Consider the following 27,003-nt stretch of genomic DNA (forward strand, 5'->3'; position numbering starts at 1 on the left):
TTTGTCAACTTAATCCCACCTGTTTTCGGTTTTCCAGAAATTCCTCCTAACTTTTGGTCTACTGAAGATAAGCACCTTTTCAAGTTTTCCAGCAGTATTACAAATTTTCTTAAGTGTCTATATTTTGTTACTTTAAAGGATTTTTGGATAAGAGGAAAGCTAGAAGCACTTGTTCGGGCTGCCATTTTACTCCAAAACTACAGTTTGTCCCCCTGAATTCTAAATGAAATATTCCTTTGTGATACTCAAAGTGTTTTATTCAAAAACTGTAATTTAAACTGTTTAGTTCCCTAAACTAGCACTTTACTAAGAAAATGAAAATTCATTCTTCTCACCCGTTGCTTACTGGTGAACAAAACAGACTTCTCTCTTGTCTAGTTCATTAAAAAAGTGATTCAAGTCCAGTTAAACAAGGTAAATTCCATGAAAAAAGTGACATGTAACCAATATTTTTCCAAAGGGAAAAAGCATATATATGTAAAGTTTGATGAGAAGGCAGTTCTAGAGAAAGAACTGGTAATTTCTACAGATTTCAAATAGGAAGATTTATTCATTTCATTTACAAGGACTCAAGAGTGCGATACAATAAAAAGGCAGTTGGGGTAACTCTAACACCACTAAGGATGTAACAGTCTGATTTTTCAAACTAGATTCAATTTCTCTAAAAGTGTAAACCTCCAACGTTCGCTTGTACAAATTATACCCACATCAAATGCCAAGTCAACAAGTACCTCTTAAGCACGTAACAGCAATCTTTAAGAAAGCAAAAAAGCAGAAGAAAACATGTAGCCTTTGTGTTTTAACAGAAAATCTGAATGGGAAGAAAAAATACACATATCCAAATTAATTTCCTCATTAAGATAATAATAGGTATTAGAAGACAGTTTAATGCTAAATATCACCTTTTTCAGCTCTTAAAGAATTGCTGTAGTAAATCACAGCTACAATGGAGGAGGAGAGAGAAGCCGATGTAGGTCGCTTTAAAAAAATCTGTCATTTTTTCTTTTTGTTTTATTACAAGATTGTATTAATGGAAGTATGGAGACTATAATATAAAACACATACTAGATAATACCTATCGCTCCAATCTTGGGAAGAGAACTACTGTTTGGCTCACATGAAAATTTTAAAATGTAGAAATTTTACATGAAAATCCAGGTTTTAATTTATTTGAACAATCAAGAGTATCTGACAAATAAATCCAGCCCCATGTTCCCGCGTAAAAACAGTCAGCTGGACCAGTGACACGGTACAGGCATGCCTCACAGATAATGCAGGTTCAATACAGCAATTTATCTTTTTGCTGGTGGAGGGCCTTGCCTTCAATTTGTAAAAGACACAGCATCTGTGAAGCACAATAAAGCAGGGTGCAAGAAAGCAAGGTAAAAGGTAACAACCGGCTCTGTTGGGAGGAAAAAAGCCTGATCTATAGCATTTGCCATGTTACAAACACTCCCACAATGACTGATTTCAAGCTCCCACATGAAGTCCAGAGTTGGTAAGAGACCTACAGCGTCAGCTCTCATGAGCCAGCTCTGACACAACAGAGGCCACGGCTGGGTGGTGGCTGCTGCCCCCTGTAAAGGAATAGAGGCCTTCTGTTCTCCAGGGTTCCCACTGCTCTTCACGGCCTTACACTCGGCCACTTCATGCACTGGTCACCAGTCTGCCCTTCACCCTCCACTGCCATGAACCCTTGGACAAAATCGAAGTTGGTGGTAGTCCTAAGTACACTATACTACATTTGATCACATACAAAAATCAATGTTTAGGTTTGAATGTACCATCTTACAGGAGGGACACTGACTAGCCAGGTGGGTGAAGAAGACAGAGCCAACAAAGAATGGTTGCTTGTACTGGGGATATCTGGACAAGATATTAATTAGGGCAGTGATTATTATGAGGCAGAGAGGGGAAGAGAGAACAGGGAGGACCATGCTGGGAGGCAAAAAGGCCATCCACAAAGACATGCATCAAATGAAAAAAAGGAAGTACTTCATCCAAGGATTCTTGATTCTGATATTTTAAACTGAATTGCAAAGGACATTAAAATAGCTCATAGCATTTTTATGTGTATTAAAGGAAAGCATGGATTTCTAAAGATGGAGTAATATTCATTTAAATGAAACATGATAAATCACCCTCAATTGTCTAAAGAGCTATTTGGTGGAAGAATCTATTTTCAACATCCATTATGCTAATTAACAAGCCATTATTTTCAGCAGTGGAGATCCATTGCTAACATTTATTATGCTAATTTGATCTGATATAAAACTATAAAAATAGCACAGACATTTGTAGTAGCTGTCTCTGGAGGGTAGCCTTCTTATTAAATGCCAGGTGACTACCCTGGGAGGCCAGCTGACCACACCTACAGTGTCCTAAATAAGCACGTAATACTATCCCACCTTATGTTTTATGAAGCTTTTTAAAGGAAAATAGACTACTGAGAGATGATATTTCCAATGTCATTTTCACAAAAGGAAATAACTGAAAACACAAAACATAGTATTAGTGATTCCAACCTTTAGAAAAAGGGCAGCAAATTCAGTCCTTATTTTGTTTTTGGGGATTTTTTTTGGGTTTTTTTTTTTTTTTATATCTTTATAGATTTCAGAGAGAGGAAGGGAGAGGGAGGGAGAGAGAGAGATAGAAACATCAGTGATGAGAGAGTCATTGATCGGATGCCTCCTGCACGCCACCGACTGGGGATCGAGCCCGCAACCCGGGCATCTGCCCTGACCGGGAATTAAACCACCATCTCCTGGATCCTAGGTCGATGCTCAACCCCTGAGCCACGCCCGGCCTCAGTCCTTCTTTTGAAGGAGGTGTGGGAACATGGAGTTAGAGTAACTCCCCAAGACCTTCTGATTTCCTACCCTGGAGGACCAGCCACAAGTCCCACTCATTTATTAATTGCTATCCTGATGATCATAGCATGAGACTGCACATGAGGGCACTGGGGAGGGGGGGACACCTCCAGCTTTTTTTTTTTAACATTTTAATCTTGAATTAGGCATTCAACTTCTTTCAAGCATAATTTTTTCTGATAACCCCCACTAAGCCTATTGCAAAGATTCTTGTTATAACCACCAGATAAAATGTTTAGCAAACTACGGAGAATTATCAAGTGGAATACAGTGCTCCTTTAAATCTGTACATTACTGGTGGTAATAGTGCTAATTATACTTAGTCATTTTTGCTAGTGCTAAATGAATTATTCCTCAGAGATGAGCCTTTCACTCCAGTGGTTGCTTTATTGCCAACAGATATTTATTAAATGCTGATCATATGCACCAAATGGTACGTGCTTGGAAAACAAAGCAATATGGAACAGGATCCTTGCCTTGAACACACCTAGGGTCTAATCGTAGGTCCTCGAGTCCTGCCACCCACCTAATTTCCCGCTACAATGCCTCTGGACAGTGGTCATCTTGTCTCTACTGGAACACTTTGGCAATGAGGGATCTGTTACTTTGTGAAGCAGCCCACCGCCGGAGCCGAGATCCTCTCCTTAACCGAGGTCCTTGCTGGAAACAAAAGCTCAATATAAAGAGAAGCTCTGTGGAAGTGTGTGTGTGAGCCGTCAACATACGTGGGAGGCAGAGTCACGGCATGAATGTGGGCTACTATCCATCCTCAACGTTTGGCTGGTTATAGGTAGCTACTTAATGCTTTGAAAATGCTCACCTTTTCCCTAAAAGGGAAACCTTTTCCAAATGAAAAACCTCTTTGCTGACTTATTAGTGGAGGTAGTATATACAGTTTTATTTTCTTTTGTTTGCATTTTAAATCAGCAGTCAAGCCTTCAATGCCCTCTATCTGAGAAGGCATACAGTAGAGAACTTAAGAGCGTAGACTTCAGAGTCAGGATATCCTTAAATAAATTACTTAAGCTCTCTATAAGCCTTAGTTTCTTTAACTCTAAAAGGAGACTTTAATACCTACTGAATAGGGCTACTGTGAGAACTAAATGAGATAATACATAATCCTTAAACTGAGGCACACAGACATGTACTCAGGGATCTGTGAGGAATTTTCACTTGTATTGTTATTTCAATGAGAATCTTTTTAAAAACCTGACATAAGCATATTCTGAATCACACACCTAGTATATAACCAAGCATTGGGACATGATTTTGGTGACTGTTTGCATTTTTCTCCTGGTCTAATGAGAAACAAAACAAACCCAATATGAAATTAAGGTATGTGCCCCAAGAGAAAGTCAACATGTCACTATAATCAGTACAATACAATATTTTATAAGAGCTCACAAGATAAACGTGGTGGGGAAATTGTGTCAAAGGACACATGGCAGTACAGGCATAATGACATTAAAAAATCAATCGTGGTGCCTGGCCGGGCGTGGCTCGGCAGTTGAGCATTGAACTAGGATCCAGGCGATCAGGGTTCAATTCCCGGTCAGGGCACATGCCTGGGTTGCGGGCTCGATCCCCAGCAGGGGGCGTGCAGGAGGCAGCCGATCAATGACTCTCTCTCATCACTGATGTTTCTCTCTCTCTCCCTTTCCCTTCCTCTCTCTGAAAGCAATATTTTTTTTTTTTAAATCAATCATGGCCCAGTGGCAGTGAGTGCTCTCCACTAGTGGAACAGGGTGTAGTTTTAACAGATTGTCATCTATTGTATCATGGCTTTTATTGGCTGTATTAAATCATAAATTCATATTCTGGTTATGAGGTTGTAGAAGAACTATAAGCATAAAGATTTTATGCCCAATTTTATCCTTATATATATGTAACATTTTAATGAAGATAACCATATCGTGGTTATGAAAGAGAATATCCTCATTTGTACGAAATACATATTTAAGTATTTAGGATTAAAGAGGCATAGCTCCCACTTACTCTCAAATGTTTCAGGAAAAGTAACACACACATACCCGTGTGTGTGTGTGTGTGTGTGTGTGTGTGTGTATTTGTGTGTACACAGTAAGTCCTCACTTAACATCATCAAAAGGTTCCACAACGTTAAGTGAAATAATGCATAACAAAACCAATTTTACACAGGCTAATTGAGTTAAGTTCCTAGGAATCTCATCAACATCGTAACAAATTGATGTTGAACAAAACAATATTATTTGAGGATCTGCTGTGTATATATGTATGTATGTGTGTATGTGTGTGTGTAGAGAGAGAGAGAGAGAGAATGTGATAAAGGAAATGAGACATAAACTGGTGAGTCTGGTGAAAGGATACGTGATAGCCAAAGAAGGGTCTAGCCCCTCCTTCTTAAAGATCCAGATCCAGAGCTCCTGCAGGAATACTACTAAACCAGTGGCTCTCATCTGGGAGAAGGGATCCAGCATCAGAACCACCCGGGAAGCCATTCCTCCTCTCTTGGAGAATCCCTGCTACGATGAGTGGCTGTCGAGATGGAAATGCATGATACCCTTCTCGGCTATTGAGGACACAAAGAATAAAAACCACAAACGCAGTGACCAAAGTCATCAAATTAGTCTACAAAGGATCATACTGGTGTGCTGTCAGTGTCTACTAGCAGTCTCAATGGAGCTAGGAGCACTCTTTAGGGAACAAGAAGGAGCTAAACAGGTTCAACCAAAGGGGAGTGACCATTTTCTAGAGCACTTACTCCAGAAATCAGGAACGATAAAGGCTCAGAATAGAGAGGAACTGCCTCTAATGGAGTAGTCATGTATGCTTACAATTACTGTGCCAAGTCCACTAGTGGTCTTCAAAGAAAACAATATAATGACATCATTCCTGTCCGGTCACCAATAATTCCATCATGTCTAATACTCTGGCTCACTGGCCCTGTGTCAGTCAAATCTTCCCAGTACACAAAGGGAGGAGCCGGAAATGTTTATCTAACAAAGGAGATCTAAACCAAATCATGTTTTTCAACTGCAGGTCTCAAATCATTAGTGGATCCTAGAAATCAATTTAATGAGTCATGACCCAACTTTCATTTAAATAAAGTAGAATGCAAGAATAAAACAGGTAACTCAAACGACGCTGTGCAAAGTCAGAGCAAGTATTGTTTCATGAAGCTTCTGTATCCATTAGGTCACTCTCTGAGTACAAGGGTCACAATGGAAACACTTTTTTACCCTGTGCCATGGTCAAAAATGTATGCAAGCCACTATATCAGAGGCCAAGAGGAAAGGCAAGAGAGTAAAGAGGAAAGGAGAGGAAGGGGGAAAAATCAGGCCCAGCTCAAAGGAAAGTGCTGGCTAAATCACCGCAGCCTGGGCACACGGCAACTGGTTTACCTTACTGGCACAGAGGCTGACAAAGTCATTGTGCTCACGGAGGAAAGAAGTTAATCTGAGGAAACTGTGTGTGAGTGCAACTGACTGTTATGTTACAACTAACTGGATAGGCCATGGAAATAGTCCACACATCTGGGCATCAGTCCCCATGATCATAAAAGCTTCCGCTCCTAGGAATCCTTTCCTCAGAAGGAATACGGTAATTTATGCTTCATCAATTAGTTCAGCTTTCAAACACTGGCCAAATGAGGAGCTAGCGAATTTCTAGGAGCAGATGCAGCCGCACCACCTGCCAAAGCTGCCTTCCCTTCCTGTTCCCTCCACATCACAAACGCCAACTTTTGTTGTTGTTGTTAATCTTTACCAGAGGATATTTTTTCCATTGAAAAAAGGGGGGGGAGGAGAGAGAGAAACACTGATGTGAGAGAGTGATTGTTTGCCTCCGGAGCCAGGGATCAAACCTGCAACCCAGGTACATGCCCTTGACAGGAATCGAACCCGTGACCCCTCGGTGCGAGGGCCAACGCCCTAACCACTGAACCACACCGGTAAGGGCATTCACAACAACTTCATCCAGTTTTTTCTGATCGTATGCATACTCATTAGACCAGATCAAAAGTACTATCCCCTCCACCAAAACCCTCCAAAACAAGAAGAAAAAAGTCCAAAGATGTCTATAATAATTATTAACATATAGACAACATTTTTTGAGACTTTTCTTACTGCGGTGCTGTCAGCAGATACAAGAGGACCTTATAATCAGAAGATACAAGAACAAAATGTGTACCAAAAATAAAACATTCTGCAAACATCACAATAAAACAAGGTATCATGTTGGAGATGCACGAGGTGTTGTTTTAAACATCAGAGTGTAAGTGTCCTGTCCTCGAATCCTGTCCAATTTTGACTACTAAAAAACAGAGCTGGAGAAAAGGCTGGAGTCTTCCAGCATTAACGATCACTTGAAAGGAGAGATTCCTCAAGCACAGGGAAGACTGGCAACCTCTCGTCGTATTTTTGTTAAGTACCTTCCAGGATTACCCCGCATGCTGATTAAATCAATGTCTCATGAGCAGTGGAGTGATTATTTTAAGTAAATTTATTCCTTCTAGGCCATCCAGATAAGCGACTATTGTGTTACTACAAAACCACCATTTCGCTATTGACTTTGGCGTTACAGTGTACTACTGAGATATTTCTTTTATTTTCCACTAGCAGACATAATGAAGTCTTAAGGCTATCAGGTATTATATACTCAGGTCCTATTAGGTACTGTTCTCTTCGAAATGCGAAAACAATAACATCTTCAAAAATGCCTAAGTTTTCGGTTCTCCGTGAGCAGAAGAAAAGGGAGTCATTTAGGTCACCTACATGAGTTGGGAAACTGATCTCCAAATAGTAGAACATTTTTCTGTTTGGAATCAGACACCCAAATCAGATTACACACACAAGACTTTTTTTAAAGCGCTGAGGAGAATGTTCAGTGTAAGAGCAATCTATAACAAAAGCGAAAATAGACTTAATCTACGGCCGCGAAAGCTGAATCGGGCTGAACAAGCCCAAATAGGTTCTTAAAAAAGGTACCTGAAAGACTGAACTTAATGCTCAACTTGGCCTATAAATTACAGGAGTTTTCACATACTTACGTTACTAGGTAATAGAAAATACAGTGCACGTCTGGTTTTTGAGCTCTGAGCTCTTACGAGTGCTACACACAGCCCCACAGTAAAAGTTTAAAAAGTTTCTCAAAACTGTTGCCTACATGTTAACAATAATGAATACAGACATCTTTGGACTTTTTTCTTCTTCTTTAGATGTAAAAAATGGTCCCCCCAAAATCTGAAACCATTACAAATGGGTTCCAGGATTATGCCAGCCCATTCCTAAACCAATTGGAATTACTGGAGCCCAAAGAAGAATATTCCAGAATAAAGTCTACTCGATGGTCAGTCTAGCCTATTACATGAATACAGATGTGACATTTTTCCCGAATATTTTCCATCCACGGTCGGTTGTATCTGCAGATGCAGAACCCGCAGGTACAGAGAGCCGACTGTATACCTTTACTCTACAAAACACCGAGGGCTGTGTTCAACACAGGAGGAAAGTAAGAATTCCTCTCCCCCTTGGCAGTGCCCTTCTGCTTCTATGAAAACAGCTCTCCCAAGCTCTGGGCTCTAAGGAGGCCCTGTATCTACATCGCCCAGTATACCCAGTCTACACACGGTAAGTTCATAAGCTCCATGAAGGCAGGCACTGCCCTGGTCCATCTATATATGCCCCGTACACATAATCATTCAGTCGCTGCTCACGGAACTGGAAACTACACACAGCCTCCAACCTGAACAGAGTAATCCTGAAACCGGGCTCCAGGAGAGAACCCGAGAAGGTAGCAGAAAAAGAAAAGAAACTTACCCTCTACACTCAGGGTACAAAGGGCCACCCTGAGGTCATTCCTTCTATTTTCCATTTGTATCAACAGTATTTTCTTTTAATAATCCTAACTAAACATGGGCATTATAAAACAGAAACTCAAAATACCATCTTATATAAAAACTTCTAAATTAACTATATTAATGTTTAACAGTTTGTAACTATCTACCCAAGTCAGGAACATTTATTGCAATCTTAAGAGGAATAAAGGAGTTTTTTGTTGTTCAGATAAAAGCGTACAACCTGAGCTGCCTCTCCCTAGCTCAGTGTGCTTGGGAATGACACTTAACATCCCAGAGCTTCAATTTCCTTGGGGAGGAATCACTACACCTCACCACTGGGTAGTTATAGCCTCCCAACAATCAAAAGCTAAATAAATGTAAGTTACATACGAGGTTAGAAAAAAAAACACACACACAAATACTTTAATGGTCATCTCATCCAATCACTAGTCTGAAGATAATCCCGAGGGGTGGTGGGGGGAGAGTGGGAAGATGCAGACACACTGATGGTGTATCGAAACCAGAGTAACAGTGAGACCTATCAGAGAGCCAACAAGGCACCGAGAGGGAAGAGGGCAAGGGAGTCCCCACGCCTTAGGAGTTGAGAGCTAAGGTAAGCACTATCTGCACAACAGCCCATCTAATCCTCACAAATACTTTGTCAGTAGGTATTATTTCATGTTACTAATGAGGAAACTGGCTTAGAAAAATAAAAGTCTTAACGGCTAGTAAAAAAGGCAGACCTGACATTTTTAAGGACATGTACTTCCAGCTGCCAACTCATTAACAACTAAACTGGAAAGTAGCTCTCATCTTCCAGAATTTATAATGTATCAATGCTCAACCTTTTATTACTATTTTAATGCGTAGGAAAAGAATATTCAAGCTTGTTCCCACATAAAACAATTATTCTTGCAAATATTGTTCAGAGCAAACAACTCTAACTTTGAACAGAACATTGAAAAATAACTACACCTTAGGATGAGCAGGAAAATCACTGTAACACATTGTGGAATAACCTTCCAGTGTCGACGTTCCTGCTCCTTTTGCCCCTCCCCCACCAAATTAAGAATGTTTTTCCCCCAAATATTTGCTCTCTCTCAGCTATGGGAAAGGAATTTTCACAACTGTTTTTCATTATATGTACTGCACACTTCCAATGACAGGAATGGTCTTGGAGGATTTTTTTCCCATCTCTAGTTCTCTGACGGTCAATCTGTCTATCGACCAACACACACTTATCTAAACTTCTAGACACTAAGGAGTATCTCCTCCATTCCAGCCCCACTGGAGGAAGCTGGGAAGGAAAAGACTTCCTGGGGTGAACTGCTCAAGCCCCAGGATCCAAAGATAACATTTAAAGGACTTACATGTTCTGGCACTTGGAAATAAAATTAAAAATACCAAGCTGTTATCTCTAAGGAAAACAAACCAAAATTAACAGCATATAGCCACACAGCCACGTATAGAAATCCGTAATTTTATGACCGTGCAGGAGCAGGAAGGAGCACGGAAAAGAGATGCCTCACTTACGCTTCTCATCGTCAGCATGCACCAGAGACGCTGCCCTGGACAGAACATCCAACGGCGTCTCCATTCCTGGTTGGAGCCTACGAGGAAAGAACAAAAAGAGAAATAAAAGAATTTAACCAGAATTCGAAAGGCACTTTTAGAATGCTGGTCATTAACGACTGGAATGACCGCCCCCCCCCATGAAACGCAGATCACTCTTCTGAAGATGAAATTCTTCCCGTTCCGGGAAGAAATCGGACTGGGTTCAGAGGCACCCAGAGGAAAGGGTTAAACGCCATTCGGTCTACTGAGCTAAACCTTGCCCCTTCCAGGAAGCAGCTCCTGTCGGAACTAAAAGAAGGGATATTGTGAATATTCATGCCCATGTTATTTGTGCTTATAAATGCTTATGTGTGCGCATGCTAACATGCCTGTACAGACATACCCCGTAAAAAGTCGTTTCCGGAACAAAGGCAGCTCTGTGAGCATAGCATGACTACCAGTCTGAGGTTTTTGTTGTGGTGGTAGTGGTTGCTGCTTTGTTAGTTTTAACAAAAATTACTAAGACGGAACCATTCTGTTCTTACGCCTCCTTTAGCTGACAGAGGCTCTGCGTGACCGTGGAGCGTAATGTATGCAGTGTACTCATCACAAGCTGGTGAGTCAAATGGTATTTTAAGCCCAATAGGAACCTTGTAGAGTATGAAATGCACATTTCAAAATGCAAAACAAGGGAGACGTGTCTTGTAGAGTGCGTACTATCGCCACCACCAATCACCAATTTATCTAGCATCATATTTTTAAATAAGCCTGGATTTTAATTTTTAATTGCTTTCTTAAATTATGCCATACCGATAAAAGCAAAAACAGCAAAAGATTTAACGATGGTGGACAATCTAGAAAACCAAGCTACTTCTGCCCAGTTTCCTTCTCTGGAAAAATACACACCCCCTATTAGTACAACAACGAAGGACATATATTAACTACACCCCTTGAAAGAGGCTCAGCCTTTAATCAGCATCCTTCAACATTTACTGAGTACCTGTATGTGCAGTTACCAAACGTAGCAAAGCAGCCTTTCTTTATAATGTTCATACGTCAAGCATCCAAACATCAATTCTTAATCTTGCAACATGATTTCATTCAGTAAACGCCAGATATCTACCAGGTGCTAAGGCAGGAAAAATGAGCCCAGCCCAGTGAGGGCCTTCAAAGAGCTTTCAATCTGCAGAGCAGACATGCCTACAAGAAATCTAGCTTCAGGCAGTATTTTTCCAAAGTGTTTTGCACTGGATGTTCGTATCTCATAAGAAAAAAAGGTTTTCTATGATAAATAAGTTTCGGAAACACTTGAATAAACCAAATTAAGCAGCTTCTTTTCTTTCCTGGGCTTCTGATATGCTGTTGCTTACTATGCCTTACACAGGGGCCAAGGCAAGTGGGGATGGCAGCTCTATGTACTCAAAACCTCTCAAACCTCACTGGCCATTCTTCTTTTTTTTAAAATATATCTTCATTGATTTCAGAGAGAGGAAAGGAGAGGGAGAGAGAGAGAGAGAAACATCAATGATGACGGAGTCACTGATCAAGCCCGCAACCGGGCATGTGCCCTGACCGGGAATCGAACCCTGATCGCCTGCATCCTAAGTCGATGCTCAACCGCTGAGCCACGCCCGGCCGGGCGGAAACATCTCTTAAGGAATACTTAGGGAAATAATGGATTAAGGCAAAACGTGCTCAGTGTCAAACAGCGCTATAAACTAAGTCCCAGAGAAATACAGATGAACTCTGAAGGCTCTGTGGAGAAACAGAACCTGAGCTGAGCCTCTGAGGAACACATATAGCAGCACTCCAGAAGGGAGGAACATGAGCAGAATCCATTTAAGAGCTAGAAAAATAAACTGGGGAGGGAGAGGAAGTAAGAGATGAAGATGGAACCATATCGTGGAAGGACTGAGGGCCGGGGAAGGATCTGGGCTTCATTTTGCAGGCACAGAAGGAGCCACTGAGATCTCAGAGCAGAAAAAGAACTCACTCATCTACGTGCTCTTGTGGCAAGTTATTCTGGTAGCACTGTGTCGAATGGAGTAGCGCCATTCTACAGAAAGGGAGCCAAAGGCAGGGTGGGCAATTTGAAAGATACAGCTCTGCGGCACGCGGAAGGTAATGGGACATTATCACGGAGCAGTGGGGGTGACACAACAGAACTGACAGCTTGAAAGTCTTCAGACTCGAGACTGAAGACTCAGAGACACTGGATGGGCAGTGGTCATAAACCAGAGTCAATTTCTTCTTTTTTTCAGAGACAAGGAGGGATGAGTAAAATCAGAGGTCTAAGAGAGAAAAAGGAGTGATACAGTCCTAATCTCTTGTGTAAGATAGGAAAGATCATCTCCTGTGAATAAGGATTTGTAAACTTGTTCAAAGGTGGAGAAAACAAAGGATGGTTTGGAACAGACTGATAGGAGAAGGTTTGCTGAACTCCCAAGATCTCAGTTAACATTCTCTTCATCTAAGCCAGTTTCCTATTCAGGCAAGATTTGGGTTTAAAGTCTTTTATTTTGATTAAGGAAAATGATGATAAGCATTCTACTCCTTAATGCAGTATCTAGACTCCAATTCCTTAATTTCTCCATTAGGCTGAAGAAGTTCAACGCTTTCAAAATTCTAAACCAAAATAGATACATGTTAACATATGCCTTAAGTATGCAGAGAAGTGTTATGCATAGAAACAAAATATCAAAGTATAAAAATATCAAAGTATAAAAATATCAAATGGCACACAGAAGTAGACCCAGAATTCTAGCATCTTAGAAGATTAGATACTTAAGTTGATTCAGAATCCATGAAATATAATCGCCCGAGCAACTTATGTTCAAAGTAGGTAGCAGATAAGAAATCAGGTGTTAAAGGTTCAACTGCAAAGTACCTGCCATCTGCTGCAACATTATTAATGAAACCAATTTTTATTGCACAATTATTCTGAGTTCAGCAAAGCACTAAGAAGAGAGGTTGAAGAGAACAGAAGATATGACCCCTGCTTTTAAGGAGTTCTCTTGTTCGTAAACCTAACGTATGTGGAACAGGATAACCATAGACAAATTTAAAAGAGCATAATAAAAGACTAAATATGATTTACAACCAAAATGTGCATTGTGTAATAAAAAAGACATCGGGGTCAGTGAAGTGGTTACCTTGTGAACATCTATTGTTAGGTAGGTGTGTAATGTGCCTGTGTATGTGCGTGTGCGTGCACACATGTGTGCATGTGTGTTTCCAAAAGCCACAGCAAAGGCTTCTTTCCCCCGTTTCTCTGCCCTGGGCGGTCACTCTCCTCTCTGGCCTCTCTTACTCACCTGTGGATCACGCTGTTTGATATTTCCTGGGTGCAAGGAAAGGCACAGAGGCAGGAATGAGAAGCTGGGACAGGGAGACAGACCAGCCAGCCGGTAAACGCTGAAAAATCTTTGTTAAGCAGAAGAAGCTGTTTGGGTGAGCATGATGTGGACGTGGCAGACCACGGGAGGTGACCCAGGCAGGTTCACACTGAATGTAGTAGGCAACGGGCAGTTATTATCAGCCCCCGAGCAGGTTGGTGATATGATGTTACTGATATTTTAGTTCGGCAGTTCTGGGGAGGGTGGTTTGACTTGAGGGAGTGAAGTGGGCAGTCACTGGAAGCAGATCAGTTGGGAGGCTTCCGTAGGAACCAGGTGTGAGATAAGGACCATAGGGCTGGTAGTGACACAATAAAACAGGTGGGAGATGTAGACAAGGCACCAGGCAGTATCCAGCCACAAAAGACCTAAGCAAATAAAGGTAAAAGGTAACAAATTTTTTTTGCAAAGTCTTCTGAATTTTATGTCTTGTCTAATATCACAGCCCAATAAAACATTAGTAATGCGGTGGAAAAAAACTAGTTACAGTATTTGATGGAGGGACACACTATACTGGGAGGCAAATTAGAACGATGGCTATTTACAAGGATGATCTTTGGAAGCCGATCTGAGTTTACATCAGCTCAGTCTCTTTCTGTCTGTGCAATCCTGGGACCTCTGTGTATCTGTTTCCTCATCTGTTAAATGAGGGTATTAATATTACCTCCTTCATAGGGTGTTATGAGAAGTGAATGGGCTTTAGATGTATTAAAATAATTATTTGTCAAAATATATGCAAGCATGTTAAATGAATTGCAAATGACAGTAAATGTATTTTTAAAAAGACAGGGCACTGGCCACTACTTTTAGAGTAATCTGGGAAGATTTCTCTGAGGAGATGGATGAAAGCTGAGACCTAAAAGATGAGAGGAATTAACATTATGAGGGGAAGAAGGGGAAAATAGCATTTGGGGGAAAAAAAACAGACCAAAGCTGGACATGTGGATGTGGAGGAGTGCTGTGGCCTGACCACAGTTCAGGGAGCCAGGGGAGAAGACAGGAGGTGAGGTGGGAAAGTGGGCAAGGGCCCAATCGTGCAAACCCTTAGATTTTATTCTAAGCCACAGAAAAGCCCTTGAATGGTTTGAATGGTTTTAAGTAGGGGAGTGACATGTCTGGTTTATTTTATATCCTTTATGAACCAGAAATCATCTACTACCTTTTACATAAGATTATACATCTAGAAAATAAATCTAAGTACATCTCAACGGTTTTTTCATCTCTTTGATAGTTTTTATATTATGAGATCATGATAACCAAAAATATAATCACGCAAAATGCTAACACCTGGGACACAGTAACATTAAAGCGAGAGGGACGCGCTTCTGGAAAAAGACAAAGTGCATTTGTAAAGGTGTTCTACGGTGCTGAAACCCATCTTTGGTCTATCCATTCACCTTCTTTCATGGTTGTTGTCAACATGAATATCAGTCACGATGACTAGAACATACATTTTGTTTTGTGATTTCTTTTTCAAGCAATAGTCACGTGTTTCCTCTGCCAGCCCACATTCCTTTCCTCGGACTCCCTCACCTTTAATAACATGCTCTTCCAAATAGCTTAAGGTTGGGAATTAGAGAACAATAGATATCAATCCTAAAGCTACTAAAATTTAGGGGAATTCAGTGCTAATGACAAGCTCAGCTATAAATCTGAACACCATTATTTTGGCCTTCCACAAGAACAGTCCCATTTTTATCAACAAGGAACAAGAGCACCTATCTGGAGAACAGACGTATGGGATATATTAGATTATATTTTTTTCAGGCAAGGGAATGGAATTTCAAGGTATGCTATGGAAGCGTTCCAAGGAGATTTCCAAGGAGATTTCCAAGGTGACAGCTACAGCACCAGGCTCGCCTTTCTGCCCGGCTCTTCCAGCAATAGTGGCTAACTACATTATAGTGAAGAGAGTAGGAGAACAGAAGCAGGAGGTGGAACGGGAGAAGCACATTCACACCTCCGGATGTTCCTGCCACACTGTCACTTCACTAGAAGCCAGGAACACGAAGACATCACGCTCCTGGGATACTGATGGCATCTTCAACTTCCAGATGCACACTCTTCAGGGTCCCCAACTCCTGTTGGCCCTGTTCCGTCCCTCTATCCCCCCCCGCAGGACCACCTCTTGGGCTAACCCAGCGTGGCCTCGCGAATCAAATACAACCATGGGACAAGCCTACAAGTACGACCTGGAAAACTACGGCACAGGGTGTATGGTCCTTTTGACTGTCAAGAATTTAGAGGCTTTCACTGGCTATCTCCTCTCTCTATTGAATATTTATGGATGATACAGAAAAGGAAAAAGAATCGTAGTGCCCTGGAGCAATGTACACCGAATGCAACCAGACTAGGGTTGATGTGGCTAGCTGTCCATCTCAGAGAGAGGAAATAAAATGTCAGACCAATCATCACCCCATTCTGGAGGCCACATGCAAGCACAGCTTCAGGTACATGAGGTAAACGTGTGTTAACATCCTCGTAGCTGTTCTTTCCCACAGTGTGTCCTCACTGCGCCCCCCCAACTTCTTGCAACACACGTTCTTCCTGTTCTTATCCAATTCTCACACCATCCTCTCTGTTCTTCCTGCTAAAAATACCTCTCATTTGTGTAAGACTTTTTGTTTCTCACACTTTACCATCTGTTAATGTCAGCTGAGCCGGGACTTCACCGCAGTTTGAGCCCTACTTCAGCCTTTCACTCATGCAATCAACAACGAATCGCTGAAAGGCTATTTTGTTCTAGGCTTTGCTCTAAATGCCCAACGCTACATGTACGGGCCAGTCATTTACTCTCTCCAGGCCCAAGTTTCCTCACTTAAACAAAATCACACTAGCAGTGCCTACTTCACAGTTCACAAGCTCGGCATGTGGTGTAAACGATATAACGAAACTAAAAATGCCTTGTGAACTCAAATAAGAAATGAGTGGTTTTCATTCTGCCTCTACAACCAACTTACAGCTGTCTAGCACATACTTTTCAAAAACACAGTCACATAAATTAGCTCATTGTATTCTCACTATGTGTTGACCAAATACGATTATTAGTATTCTTCTACAGGTGAAAAACCGAGGTGTAAAGAATATAAGTGACTTCTTGAAAAAGCTAAGACGGGAACCCAAGTCTCCTGACTCACCATTAAATGCCATTTTTACTATTCTTAAGCTGATTTTCATCAAGTCCTTTTGGAGAAAAGCACGATTATTAAGTTATCAGAACAACAACAAAAAGAACCTCCCCTCAGCAACCAAGGCAGGACGGCTAGTCTGTGCCCTTTCTCCTACACCTTGAGACATATATCAGGCAATAACCTGGCAGTTTCTAAAGTAAGCAAAGGGAAGCAAGCCCTCTCCTCTCGGACATACAAAAACCATGCCTTATTTTACTGTCTTTGAACAGAGACAGGCATGGAGTCACACCAATAGTAACCAAGACCAGTAAGAAGATGGTGAGAGTGGGACAAACAGCACAGACTGCCAAGCCATTGGACTCCGGGGCCACAGCCACACAGGAATTAAGCATAAGCCCCAAGGACTTCAGGCTCCAAGAACAGGCTCAGTGCAAGGAAGGATTGCCTCGACTTAGTCAAGATCAAGAAAACCTGTTAACCTGCAGTAGATAACTGTTAAGGTTATCCAAAAGGATGTCCAAGAATTCAACTTAACTCTGATACGATCTACCAGGAGATAAAATCAGATCCCACAGGTTAAGGACTCAATCCCACAAGGCTGCCCTCCACTTCAGGCATCAGTCACAAGTCCAGGTTGTCATCTGTGCTTCTGACAAACTTGGCTATAAATATAATAGGTTCTCACAACTCTCTACTTGGGTTCAATTAATTTGCTAGAGTGGCTCACAGAACTCAGAAAAACATGTTACTTACCAGTTCACTGGGTTATTGTAAAAGGAACAGCCAGATGAGAGAGATATGTAGGACAAGGTATGTGGGCAAAGGGCATGGAAGCTCCATGCCCTCTCCAGGCGCACCACACTCTTTCCCGAACCCCCTAGTGTTCACCAACCCAGAGCCCTCTGAACCCCATCCTCTTGGAAGGTTTTTATGGATGGATCCTTTGCTAATCCAACTCTCCTTATCTAGGCATGTCCCAGGCATGAATAATTGACCCATATTGCCATTCATTATATAGGCATAATTGATTAAACCATTGGCCATTGTCTATAGAATCAATCTCCAGCCCCTCTCCCCTCCCCAGAGGCGGGTGTGGGAATGAAAGTTCCAACCTTCTAATAACACAGTTGTTTTTCCTGGCAACCAGCCCCATCCTCAGGTGCTTCCACAAATCACCTCATTCACATAACAAAAGACACCTTTGTCACGCTCAACAACACTCAGGAAATTCCAAGCATTTGGGGAGCTGTGAGTCATGTACAGTGGATGACAAAATATATACAAAAAAATATATTTTGGTCGTGAGTATTTATTCAAAATACTCTTTCCATAGTCATACTACCAAAAATAGAACATAAAGAGATGGATCCTTTGCTAATCCAGCTCTCCTTATCTAGGCATGTCCCAGGCATGAATAACTGACCCATATTGCCATAGTCTGAAGCCCCACGCATACCAGGTACAATGGTCAGAAAGACCTGGTCAGATTCTGCTTACATTCAATCTCTTACTTTTACACGTAATCATTCCTGAAAATTCATCTGAAGGCCAAATGTCTAAAATCTGAACAATATACCCACATGTTTTATGCTTATTTCCAGAGAATTAAAAATATATATGTGTAAAATCCCTAGTTAGGTTTCTTTCAGGTGCTGTCAACCTCAAGCATAAACCCCAAAACGAGAGCCAGCTGTGTTGGCAGTTCTTCCAATGCCTTAGGACACTAATCAACTTGGTAAATTGATATAGGCGTGTACCCTTCTCATAAGGGCTTAATGCCCCTCCAGTGAAACCTCTGCAGGAGGCCGGCCATGGGCTGGGCATCCAACAATCTCTTACATTCCCAGTGGGACACATTATATATCAGGCACAAGGTAACCTGAGGTGCCTGCCATCAACTCAGCTCTGTCTTTGCTCAGCTACACCTCCCAGCACATCAAGAGACTGAGGTACCGGTTAGCTTAGGCTACCACTATGGATGGAAACCCATGAATGAATGAATGAATGAATGAATGAATGCTCAACCAACCACTTTAGGTGTTCTGATGCTAAAATGGCCCAAGACTTGACTCTATAGACAAAAGGAGGCAAGGATGTCATATTTAGTCATCTTGACCTGGGCAACAGGAGCTGCCAAACAGTGCCTCCACGCAATAACTAAAATCCTTGGTTACTATAAAATAGTTTGGTATCAGTGTAAACTGCGCAAATGCACGGACTATATGAAAGGTGACCATGAGTCAGTGGAGGGCCATCTATTTAGGATTAAAGCTGCAAAACCAAACTTTGGGTAAAGCCTATTTCGTGACCTTTATGTGAGGCTGCCCAGTGCTGGTGTAAAATTCTTACTGCTGGCTGAGGTTCACCCATCTCCCTGTAGTATCCCCTGGAAAGTAATGTATGCTGGGCCCACACTGACACCACTGTGCCCAAGGAGGAAAAATAAAATTCACATGTGGACTCTTTGAGCAGACTACCAATTCCCACCATTTTGCAACACTGTTGTCAAATTAAAATGAACTATCCTTTTCTACCTCATATTTAGGCTATTGTGAATCTGCCTCATTTTCAAGACCTCAGCCTTGCACATGAGAAATAAGAGAAACTCAGGCATTTTTAGTTTACTCTGGATATGCTTGTTCTTGCCATTATTTTATTTGGATACTTAGACTTTCCTATTCACAAGCACTGAGGTGCCTCATCCTCTCGGGGACTTGTTACTCCCAAGAATAAGATACATGAATTTGCACCATAATCCGAGTTGGCAAACTTCCCATCATACCCCAGATCTAACTGCACTGTTCCAAAATCTCAACTCTCAGCCTAGTCAGAGCCTAGAAAAAGTCTTCTAACCCGTGATACATTGTATCATTAGGAAGCACTCTAGTTCTCTACATCCATAAGTGCCGTCAATTCTCATTATTCACAGTAGTTATGTTCTATAAAGTCTCTGTGAACAATGAATTAGCAAATACCGAACCATTACTCCTAGGGGAAAGACAGGGTTAGGTCCCTGCAAGCCTCTGGTTACAACATTTTTGTCAACTGATCAATACATAATCTTGTTTTACGAGTGTTTCTATTTAAAGGCACCTTATTTGATATCTGTTGTTGATTCATTAACACTGAACTCCCAGCCAAAAGCACGACAACTCATGCCTGGGCAAAGCTTATCTAATGCACTTATTTTTCATGTAAGGCACATTATAGCTTTTGCTCTTAGGAGCACTTGACAACACTTCAGTATTATGCTTGTGGGCCATTTTAAACAGCAAAACCACCGACAAAAAAGCCCCCAAATGAGGAAACCATGGCACTCAATAAACAGACCGCAAAAACATACTTGTTTACAGTATGAGAGCTGAAACGAGGAGGCAGAACGCTGCTTTGTTCAATCTCGCCTGAGAGCATGCATTTCAGAGACTCACATTTTGTACCACTCTGAGCATGTGCATGAATGACTGCAAAAGTGCTGCAAATACTGATTTGGGAATCACACAAAAATTTTAATAAACAGACAAATTCTCAACTACGGAGTCCGCCAAAAATGAGAATAATGAAGACCAACTGTGTCTTTATCACACCTGCGGCATGAGATACAAGATTTTCCTCCCTTGCAAAAGAGCTATAATGTAACCCAGGTAGAAAGAATTTTTCTGGTGTTAGCACCCCCCCCCTTCCCATCCTTGGCAGTTTATACTAACAATATCTTGCAGTCCAATTCCTAAATTGCTGTCGCTTTAATATGGACAGATCCTAAATGGCTACAGAATGACTGATTGGCAGCACTTATTTGTCTCTTTGATTAAACTACCACATACAGATTCATTCCATAACTTTAGATGGGCTCCCTAAAAGAATCACTAATCAGCCTCAGTTCACATTTCTTGCAGAAACTTTTTAACACATTTACAAAAAAACTTTCCCTGTCACCAGGTTCTCATAGCTGCAACAGCTTATTTAACACAGGCCAAAAACAGACAACTTGATATGTTAAAATCGCCACTCAGCATTAGAATTTTGGTTACATTAGAACTCTACCAATGTACAGGAGTGGGTAAAAGTAGGGTAATAATAATAATAAATACAATAAATAAATAATACAAGAATAAACTGCTTTGCATACTCACAACCGGAAACCTACTTTTGCCCACCCCTGTATTTGACTTTTACCTCCTGAACTTACACTTCTTATTTTATTAAGTCATGTTCAAAGTTGCAAAACAACTTTTATTATGATTATTTTATTTATTTGATTAAGGCAAACTAAAAGTTGCACAGCAAAACTATCCAGGAGAGATACCTGAAAAGACACAAAGTAAAATCTTTCTTTGGATTTGTTTTGGTAACCACCACAGAGAGGTTGGTAACAAGGCTGACTCCATAAGGAGATAAAAGGAATTTCCCATTACAGAACTCTTATCAAACGGAACATTTAAAAGTGAAAGTTTTAGTTTCATAATTATCATGTCCGTTAAAAGCTTAAGGTAAAGTCCTGGTCCTCAATCAGTTGGAGGTAAGTGGCAACGGCTGTGTTTATGAAGCTCTCACATCCTCAAAGACTTTTATAAATAACATAAATAACACAAATACTTTTCAAAGCACATTATTCCCTCTAATTCCTGAAACTCTGTAATGTATTGGAACAGATATCATCACCCCCTTACAGAGGAAATAAAGCCCAAAGGTTAAATAGAAGTAACTTTTTCTGGTCCCAAACTTACTAGGTGAAAAAGTCAAAACTTGAACTCAAGTCTCCAGAAATAAACCAGAGCTGTTTTTACAACAATACACACAGTTTTGGAATGTAGTTCATGGCTATTTATAGAATTATTTTCTTAATTGTATTGTGTTTTGGTCAACACAAAAATTAGTTTGCATTCCCTTCCAAATGGAAAGCAAAGGCAGGCTGCCCAGAAGTGTGAAAAAACCATGGCTGGGGAAATCAGCCTAAGATACAAATTTTGCCAAAATTAAACAACAAACTGAGGGGTTTACACCATTTCTACCATGGGGGAGGTGACTTTTCAGCCAGATGTGACAAGAAATGCAAAGAAAACACACACACACACACACAAAACCGTGTCTTGAGTATGAGACAACAAACTTCCTAGTAAAGTATTTCTAAACCCACTGTTTAAAATTAGAGCACTGGGATTTAGAGATGATAAATACAGCCTTAAGGCTGCTGACCCCAAAGCTCTCTTTAAACTGCTCAAGCTAAACCCCTCACAGTCATGCGCAGACTTCATTAGCTGCAAGCAGGAAACAATATTACAAGTCTGTGGACTCCAGAGACTGGAACAGAGTTGAAGTTTGGTATGCTAAAACCGTGTGCCAAACTGACCTTTAAATACCAACAGAATAATTAACACTTAATGTTTTTGTGTGTTCAGAGGAAACAGTTGCGAGCCTTCATTTTCGTCAAGGTAGGCTTGGGTTTAGGAAAAGATATTCAAACTCGACAAACCTGGCGGTAGGACCTTATAAGTAAAGGGGGGAGCCAGCTGCTGATAAAACGAGAAGAGCGATCTCCACCCCCGGCCCGCAGGCTGCTGGTTCTTATTAACCAGAGAAGGAAATACAACCAGCAAACATACAGCACCCGTGATCAAAGTGAAACCGATTTTTTAATCACCTAGCTTAAGTAGACGAACACATGCCAGTAAAGCGTATAAAACTAAGTTAATAGCAAAAGCAAGTACTGTCATCCTAACCTAAGACATTTAAATTTCTCAGCGTAATGAATCAAAGGAGACTTTAAGCCACACACACAAAACGAGGAGAGACTTTTGCTTTTCGGCGAGGCCTGCACTGGGTGCGGGAAGTGTGTGGTGTGGTTTTGAGGGGGGGGGCAGGAAGCCTACAGAGAGGGGAGAGCCGGGCCCCAGCCGCCCATCCCCAGCTCCTTCCCGCGGCCCCGCAGCACTGCCCTCCAGCGCCGCCCGCCGGGACCAAAGGGGATGCGGGGCGCCGGGCCCACTTCCTGGCCCCGCGCCTCCCACTCCCAGGACGCCTTCCACTCGGGACCCCTCCAGGAGCTGCACCTCGCCCTCGGAGAGCCGAGACGCTTCGGTTCCCACCGGGAGCCTCAAGTTTCCCCGCAAGGACTAGCCACCGTCTCCTGGCAGGAGGGCGCCCTCGGTCCCGATCCGCGCCAGCCCGACCCTGAGTCCCCGGTAGGCCACCCCCCGCCCGGCCTCGGTCCCGCCAGCCCGCCGGCCCGGTTCCCCAGCACTCACCGCCCGGCGGCTCTGGGCGCGCCCGCCTCGGGCCGGCAGGGCCCCGCGGGCACGGGGGCGGGACCGCCGAGAGCGCGGGGCGCACTCCGGGGGCGCGCCGACGCAGTGGCGCGCTCGCGCCCGCGCTCCCGCACCGACCCCCCTCCGCACACCCACACGCACAGGCGGACGGCGCGCGCAGGGCCGGCTCGGCGGCGGACGCGAGCGCGGGAGCCCGAGGAATCCCTGGAATGAGGCGCCGCCCGCTCTCTCCGAGGCTCTGCCGGCCTCTGCCCGGCTCCGCCAGGCCCGCCAGGCCCCGCCCCCCGCCACGCCCCTCCCACCGAGCAGGTGGGGCCGAGCCCAGGTGAGCCCGCGTGAGCCCGCAGGTAGGCGGGCGCCGGGCGCAGCGCGCGGGGAGAGGCTCACTTCCCCTCCCCCGCCGCCGCGCGCCCCGAGGCGGCTCGCACCTACCGGGCGGGTACCGACGCGCTCCGGGAGCCAACGGCCAACAAGGGCCTGGTGCGGCGCTGGGCACCCCCGGAGGAGCCTCCGTCTCCCACACCTCCCGTCCTCAAGGCCCCGCCAGTGGGCACACACCCTGCGTGCACCCGCACAGACACAAACCAACCTTTCCCGTGCTCCCAGGTGCCTGCTGCCGTGGGCCAGGGCCAGGCATGTTCCTCACACGCACACAGCCGCTCTCGCGCCCGTGGACCCCAGCACACGTGACACCGAGGTCCCCGGGCGAGCCACGCTCGGTACCCATTGCCCCAGCCGCCCCTTCACCGCCCCAGCCAGCCAAGGGTCGGCGCCAGACGTGCAGCGCGTCCGCCGCGCCCGGCTTCCCCCCGCGCCGCCCCGACCTCCCGAACGGACCCGCCGCGAGGGCCGCCCGCGGAGGGCGCGCAGACCCCTCCCGCGCCCGGCTCCCGGCGCTGACACCGGCTCACCGCCAGCCCGGGCTCCACGCTGCACGCGGCGCCGACCTGGGGCCCCAAGCACCCTCCCCGCCCCGCACACGCGACCCAGCCGCGCGGCCCAGGCGGGCGGGCGACCGCACGTACCTGAAGGCGCGGGGCGCACTAGCTGGTGGAGGCGGGAGCTCAGGTGCCGCGGGCTCAGGACGGCCGCTGCGGCGCAGGACGCCCGGGGGCGGCTCGGGTTCCTCCCATCACAGCCCTTCACACCCGCCACCCCACTTTCACACACACACGCGCGCACACTCACGCCCGGCGCTCCGCAGCGTCTTTCCCCCTCCCTCGCCCACAGGAGGAAGTCCCGGAAAATCAAAACAGTGTGGGAGGGAGGGAGCCAGGAGGGAGGGACGGAGGTCCCAGGGGAGAGGGTCCCCCGCAGCCGCTGGTGCGCACCAGTGTTTGCGTGTTTGGCAAACTCCTGGAGCCCACAGCTCAGTCTGCTCGGAGATATGCGGGGGGGGGGGGGGGGGCGCGCAGGGGGGGGCGAGGGGGAGGTGAAACATTTCTAATTGGTGCAGGTTCTTATTACAGCAGCCGTGTAGACATGTGACCACGAAAAGAAAAGGCCTGTCTTTAATTTTTTCCTGTCATTCTCTAGAGATTTAGTGGTGGGGGCTGGGGGTGGGGTGGAACACCCCCCCCTCCCGGGCAGCCCTTCCCCATTGTTTTCTCATTCTGCCACAATTAAGAAAACATTTGCTTAACATATCCAGCCGTTAACTTCATAAAATAAATAGTCAGAGACTGGACTTCCTCTGGTTTGCTTTAGATGGCTTCATGTTGCGTCTCCTAGCTGCTTTTCTCAAGCCTCAGCCATTATTGGGGGGCTCCTGCTACATACAGGGCTTTCTCTGGGAAAGGGCTCTGCAGAGAGGGAATGATAACCGTAAAAACAAATACCAGCTTACATTAAGGCTGGGGGGAAATGCTTTGCAGTTTTCAAACGGTTTTCCCTTCTATTACCTCATCCCCACACGTAAAGTCACAGCACATGAACTTTTTATCTTAGCCCCCGTTGGGCCTTCGTAGTTCCATTTTACAGAGAGAGTGGATGGTTTGCCTAAAGCAGGCAGAGGCATCGCCCGAACCAGAGCCCGGGTCTGGTGGCCCCTTGTGAAATCCGCTCTCCTCCACCCCACGCAGGGCCACCGGGAACCGGGCAACCCAAGTGACAAGCCTACCCGAGCACAGCTGCCCCTTCTCGCCTGGTTCCCAGATTAAAATTCACAGATTAAAGCCAAGAGGCTCCCAGTCTTCCCGAAGGTATTTTTACTTAGACTCCATTTTAGTTCATCAATAGTCTCAGGCTCGGTGGGTGGGAGGGGGCCCTAAGAAAGATCATAAAGAGGTTGTCATCCTGCCGTATTAGGACAGTGAATGAGGAAAGAGTGGGGACTGCTTGGGCAGATTTCAGGGAGTGTGACAAGATAGAAAAAGGGTCTTAGAGTCGGAAGACCTGGATTTGAATCCAAACCCCACCTCCATTAGTTAGAGGACTTTGGGTATGTTATGAAGCCCAGTTTTCTCATCTGTAAACCAGAGATAATTTTTACCTTGAAGAGCCATTGCAGGGACTAAGGACTAGGCCGCCTATTCAATGAATATTCACATCTCCCTCCTCTCTTCCCGCCTTTGTCCAGTCCTGCCGGGACACCACTATAAGCAGGGGCCCACCTTAATTGTGGAGGGACAGGAAAATGATCTGCCCAGACAGTGCAAATGAAAAATGATAGCAGCAACACTACAACTGCACGTTTATAAAAAGGCTCTGGGGTTTACAAAGTGTTCCCACATATCATTATCTCATTTGATCTTCATGACAACTCTGCCATCTGTATGCTGCTAAATGATTTTTGTTTTTTGGGTCAGCGTAGAGGTCCTAACGCTTCCTCTTTAATTTCCATCACAGCTGAGCGCGAACCTCACTCTGCAGATAAATCATGGGGACAGAGGCCCTTTTCTCATGGATGTGACCAGTCTTCGACCTCTCCAAGGATTAATCTCACTGCTTCCCTTCCATCAGCATGAATGTGCCTTTGCTCTGGCAGCACCTAAGCAGGATTGTTTTAGTCTGGCTGTTTTAGTTGTGCCGAATAAAGACGCACTCAGGTTAACATAAGAAAATGGGGGGCGTTCTGTCAAGATGTGGACTGGAACTGGAGCATGTCCGATACATAGAGTATTCGCACATTGGAGTATTAGCAGCCTAAACAAATGACTTACAGTGACCTGCAATAATAGGGACAAGTCATGAGAATATTGAGTGGAAGAAAAAAAAAGTAAGTTCTAAAAGATGGCATAGAGTGTAATATACAATTAGTAATGTGAAAAAAATGAAAAACAATTGTATGCGTACATACACCTGCAATAAAACTATATAAAAAGGAAGTAAAGAAATAAGTATGCAACGAAGCAGAATGAGGGTTACCTAGGGAGGGGACTGCATGGGGTGGAATCATTTGGTTAGATGAAGGTTACTGTCAAGGTCTTAGTTTTGGGCTGATATTTGCACAACAGTGTGAATGCCACTGAACTATACACTTAAAATGGTTAAAATAGTAAATTTTATGTTATGTATATTTTACCATAGTAATCGCTCCTCAGCCTTTTGGCTGAGATCAAGTGCAGTATTTTACAACAGTAAAAACATATATATATATGGAGCTGAAGGGGGAAATGGGGAAATTTCTTTCTTTTTTTTTTTTAATATATCTTTATTGATTTCAGAGAGAGGAAAGGAGAGGGAGAGAGAGAGAGAGAAAAACATCAATGATGAGAGAGTCATTGATCGAGCCCGCAACCCGGGCATGTGCCCTGACCTGGACTCGAACCCTGGTTGCCTGGATCCTAGGTCAACGCTCAACTGCTAAGCCACGCCCGGCCAGGCGAAATGGGGAAATTTCTAAAAATAAAAATTAAAAAACCTACTTAAGTAGCTAACTATGAAAATAAAGGCAGGCTGTATATTGACCACTGATAAGAATGTGATTCACACCAAGGATTTTGTAAATGCACCAGAAGTTTATTTTTAAAAATA

The 27,003-nt window shown here is 43.9% G+C and overlaps 1 protein-coding gene across 5 annotated transcripts in view; it reads right to left on the reverse strand.

Annotated features, from left to right (window-relative positions):
• Nucleotides 1–24,414, reverse strand: part of VGLL4 (vestigial like family member 4) — a 140,043-nt gene extending 115,629 nt beyond the window's left edge. Inside the window, exons 1-2 of one of the 5 annotated variants that reach the window (XM_081159434.1) lie at nt 24,054–24,414; nt 10,219–10,295 (exon numbers count right to left, since the gene is read on the reverse strand). In XM_081159434.1, the coding sequence (XP_081015560.1) occupies nt 10,219–10,282 (64 nt within the window). In that variant the 5' untranslated portion in view covers nt 10,283–10,295; nt 24,054–24,414. Of the gene's footprint in view, nt 1–10,218; nt 10,296–13,553; nt 13,633–23,007; nt 23,146–23,169; nt 23,288–23,617; nt 23,850–24,053 lie in introns of those variants that run through there. The other 4 variants (XM_081159437.1, XM_081159435.1, XM_081159438.1 and 1 more) reach the window with 4 other exon arrangements.
• Between the last annotated feature and the right edge of the window lie 2,589 nt (nt 24,415–27,003).

This window comes from Miniopterus schreibersii (genome assembly GCF_964146895.1).
Source record: "Miniopterus schreibersii genome assembly, chromosome: 15".
Taxonomy (NCBI): domain Eukaryota; kingdom Metazoa; phylum Chordata; class Mammalia; order Chiroptera; family Miniopteridae; genus Miniopterus; species Miniopterus schreibersii.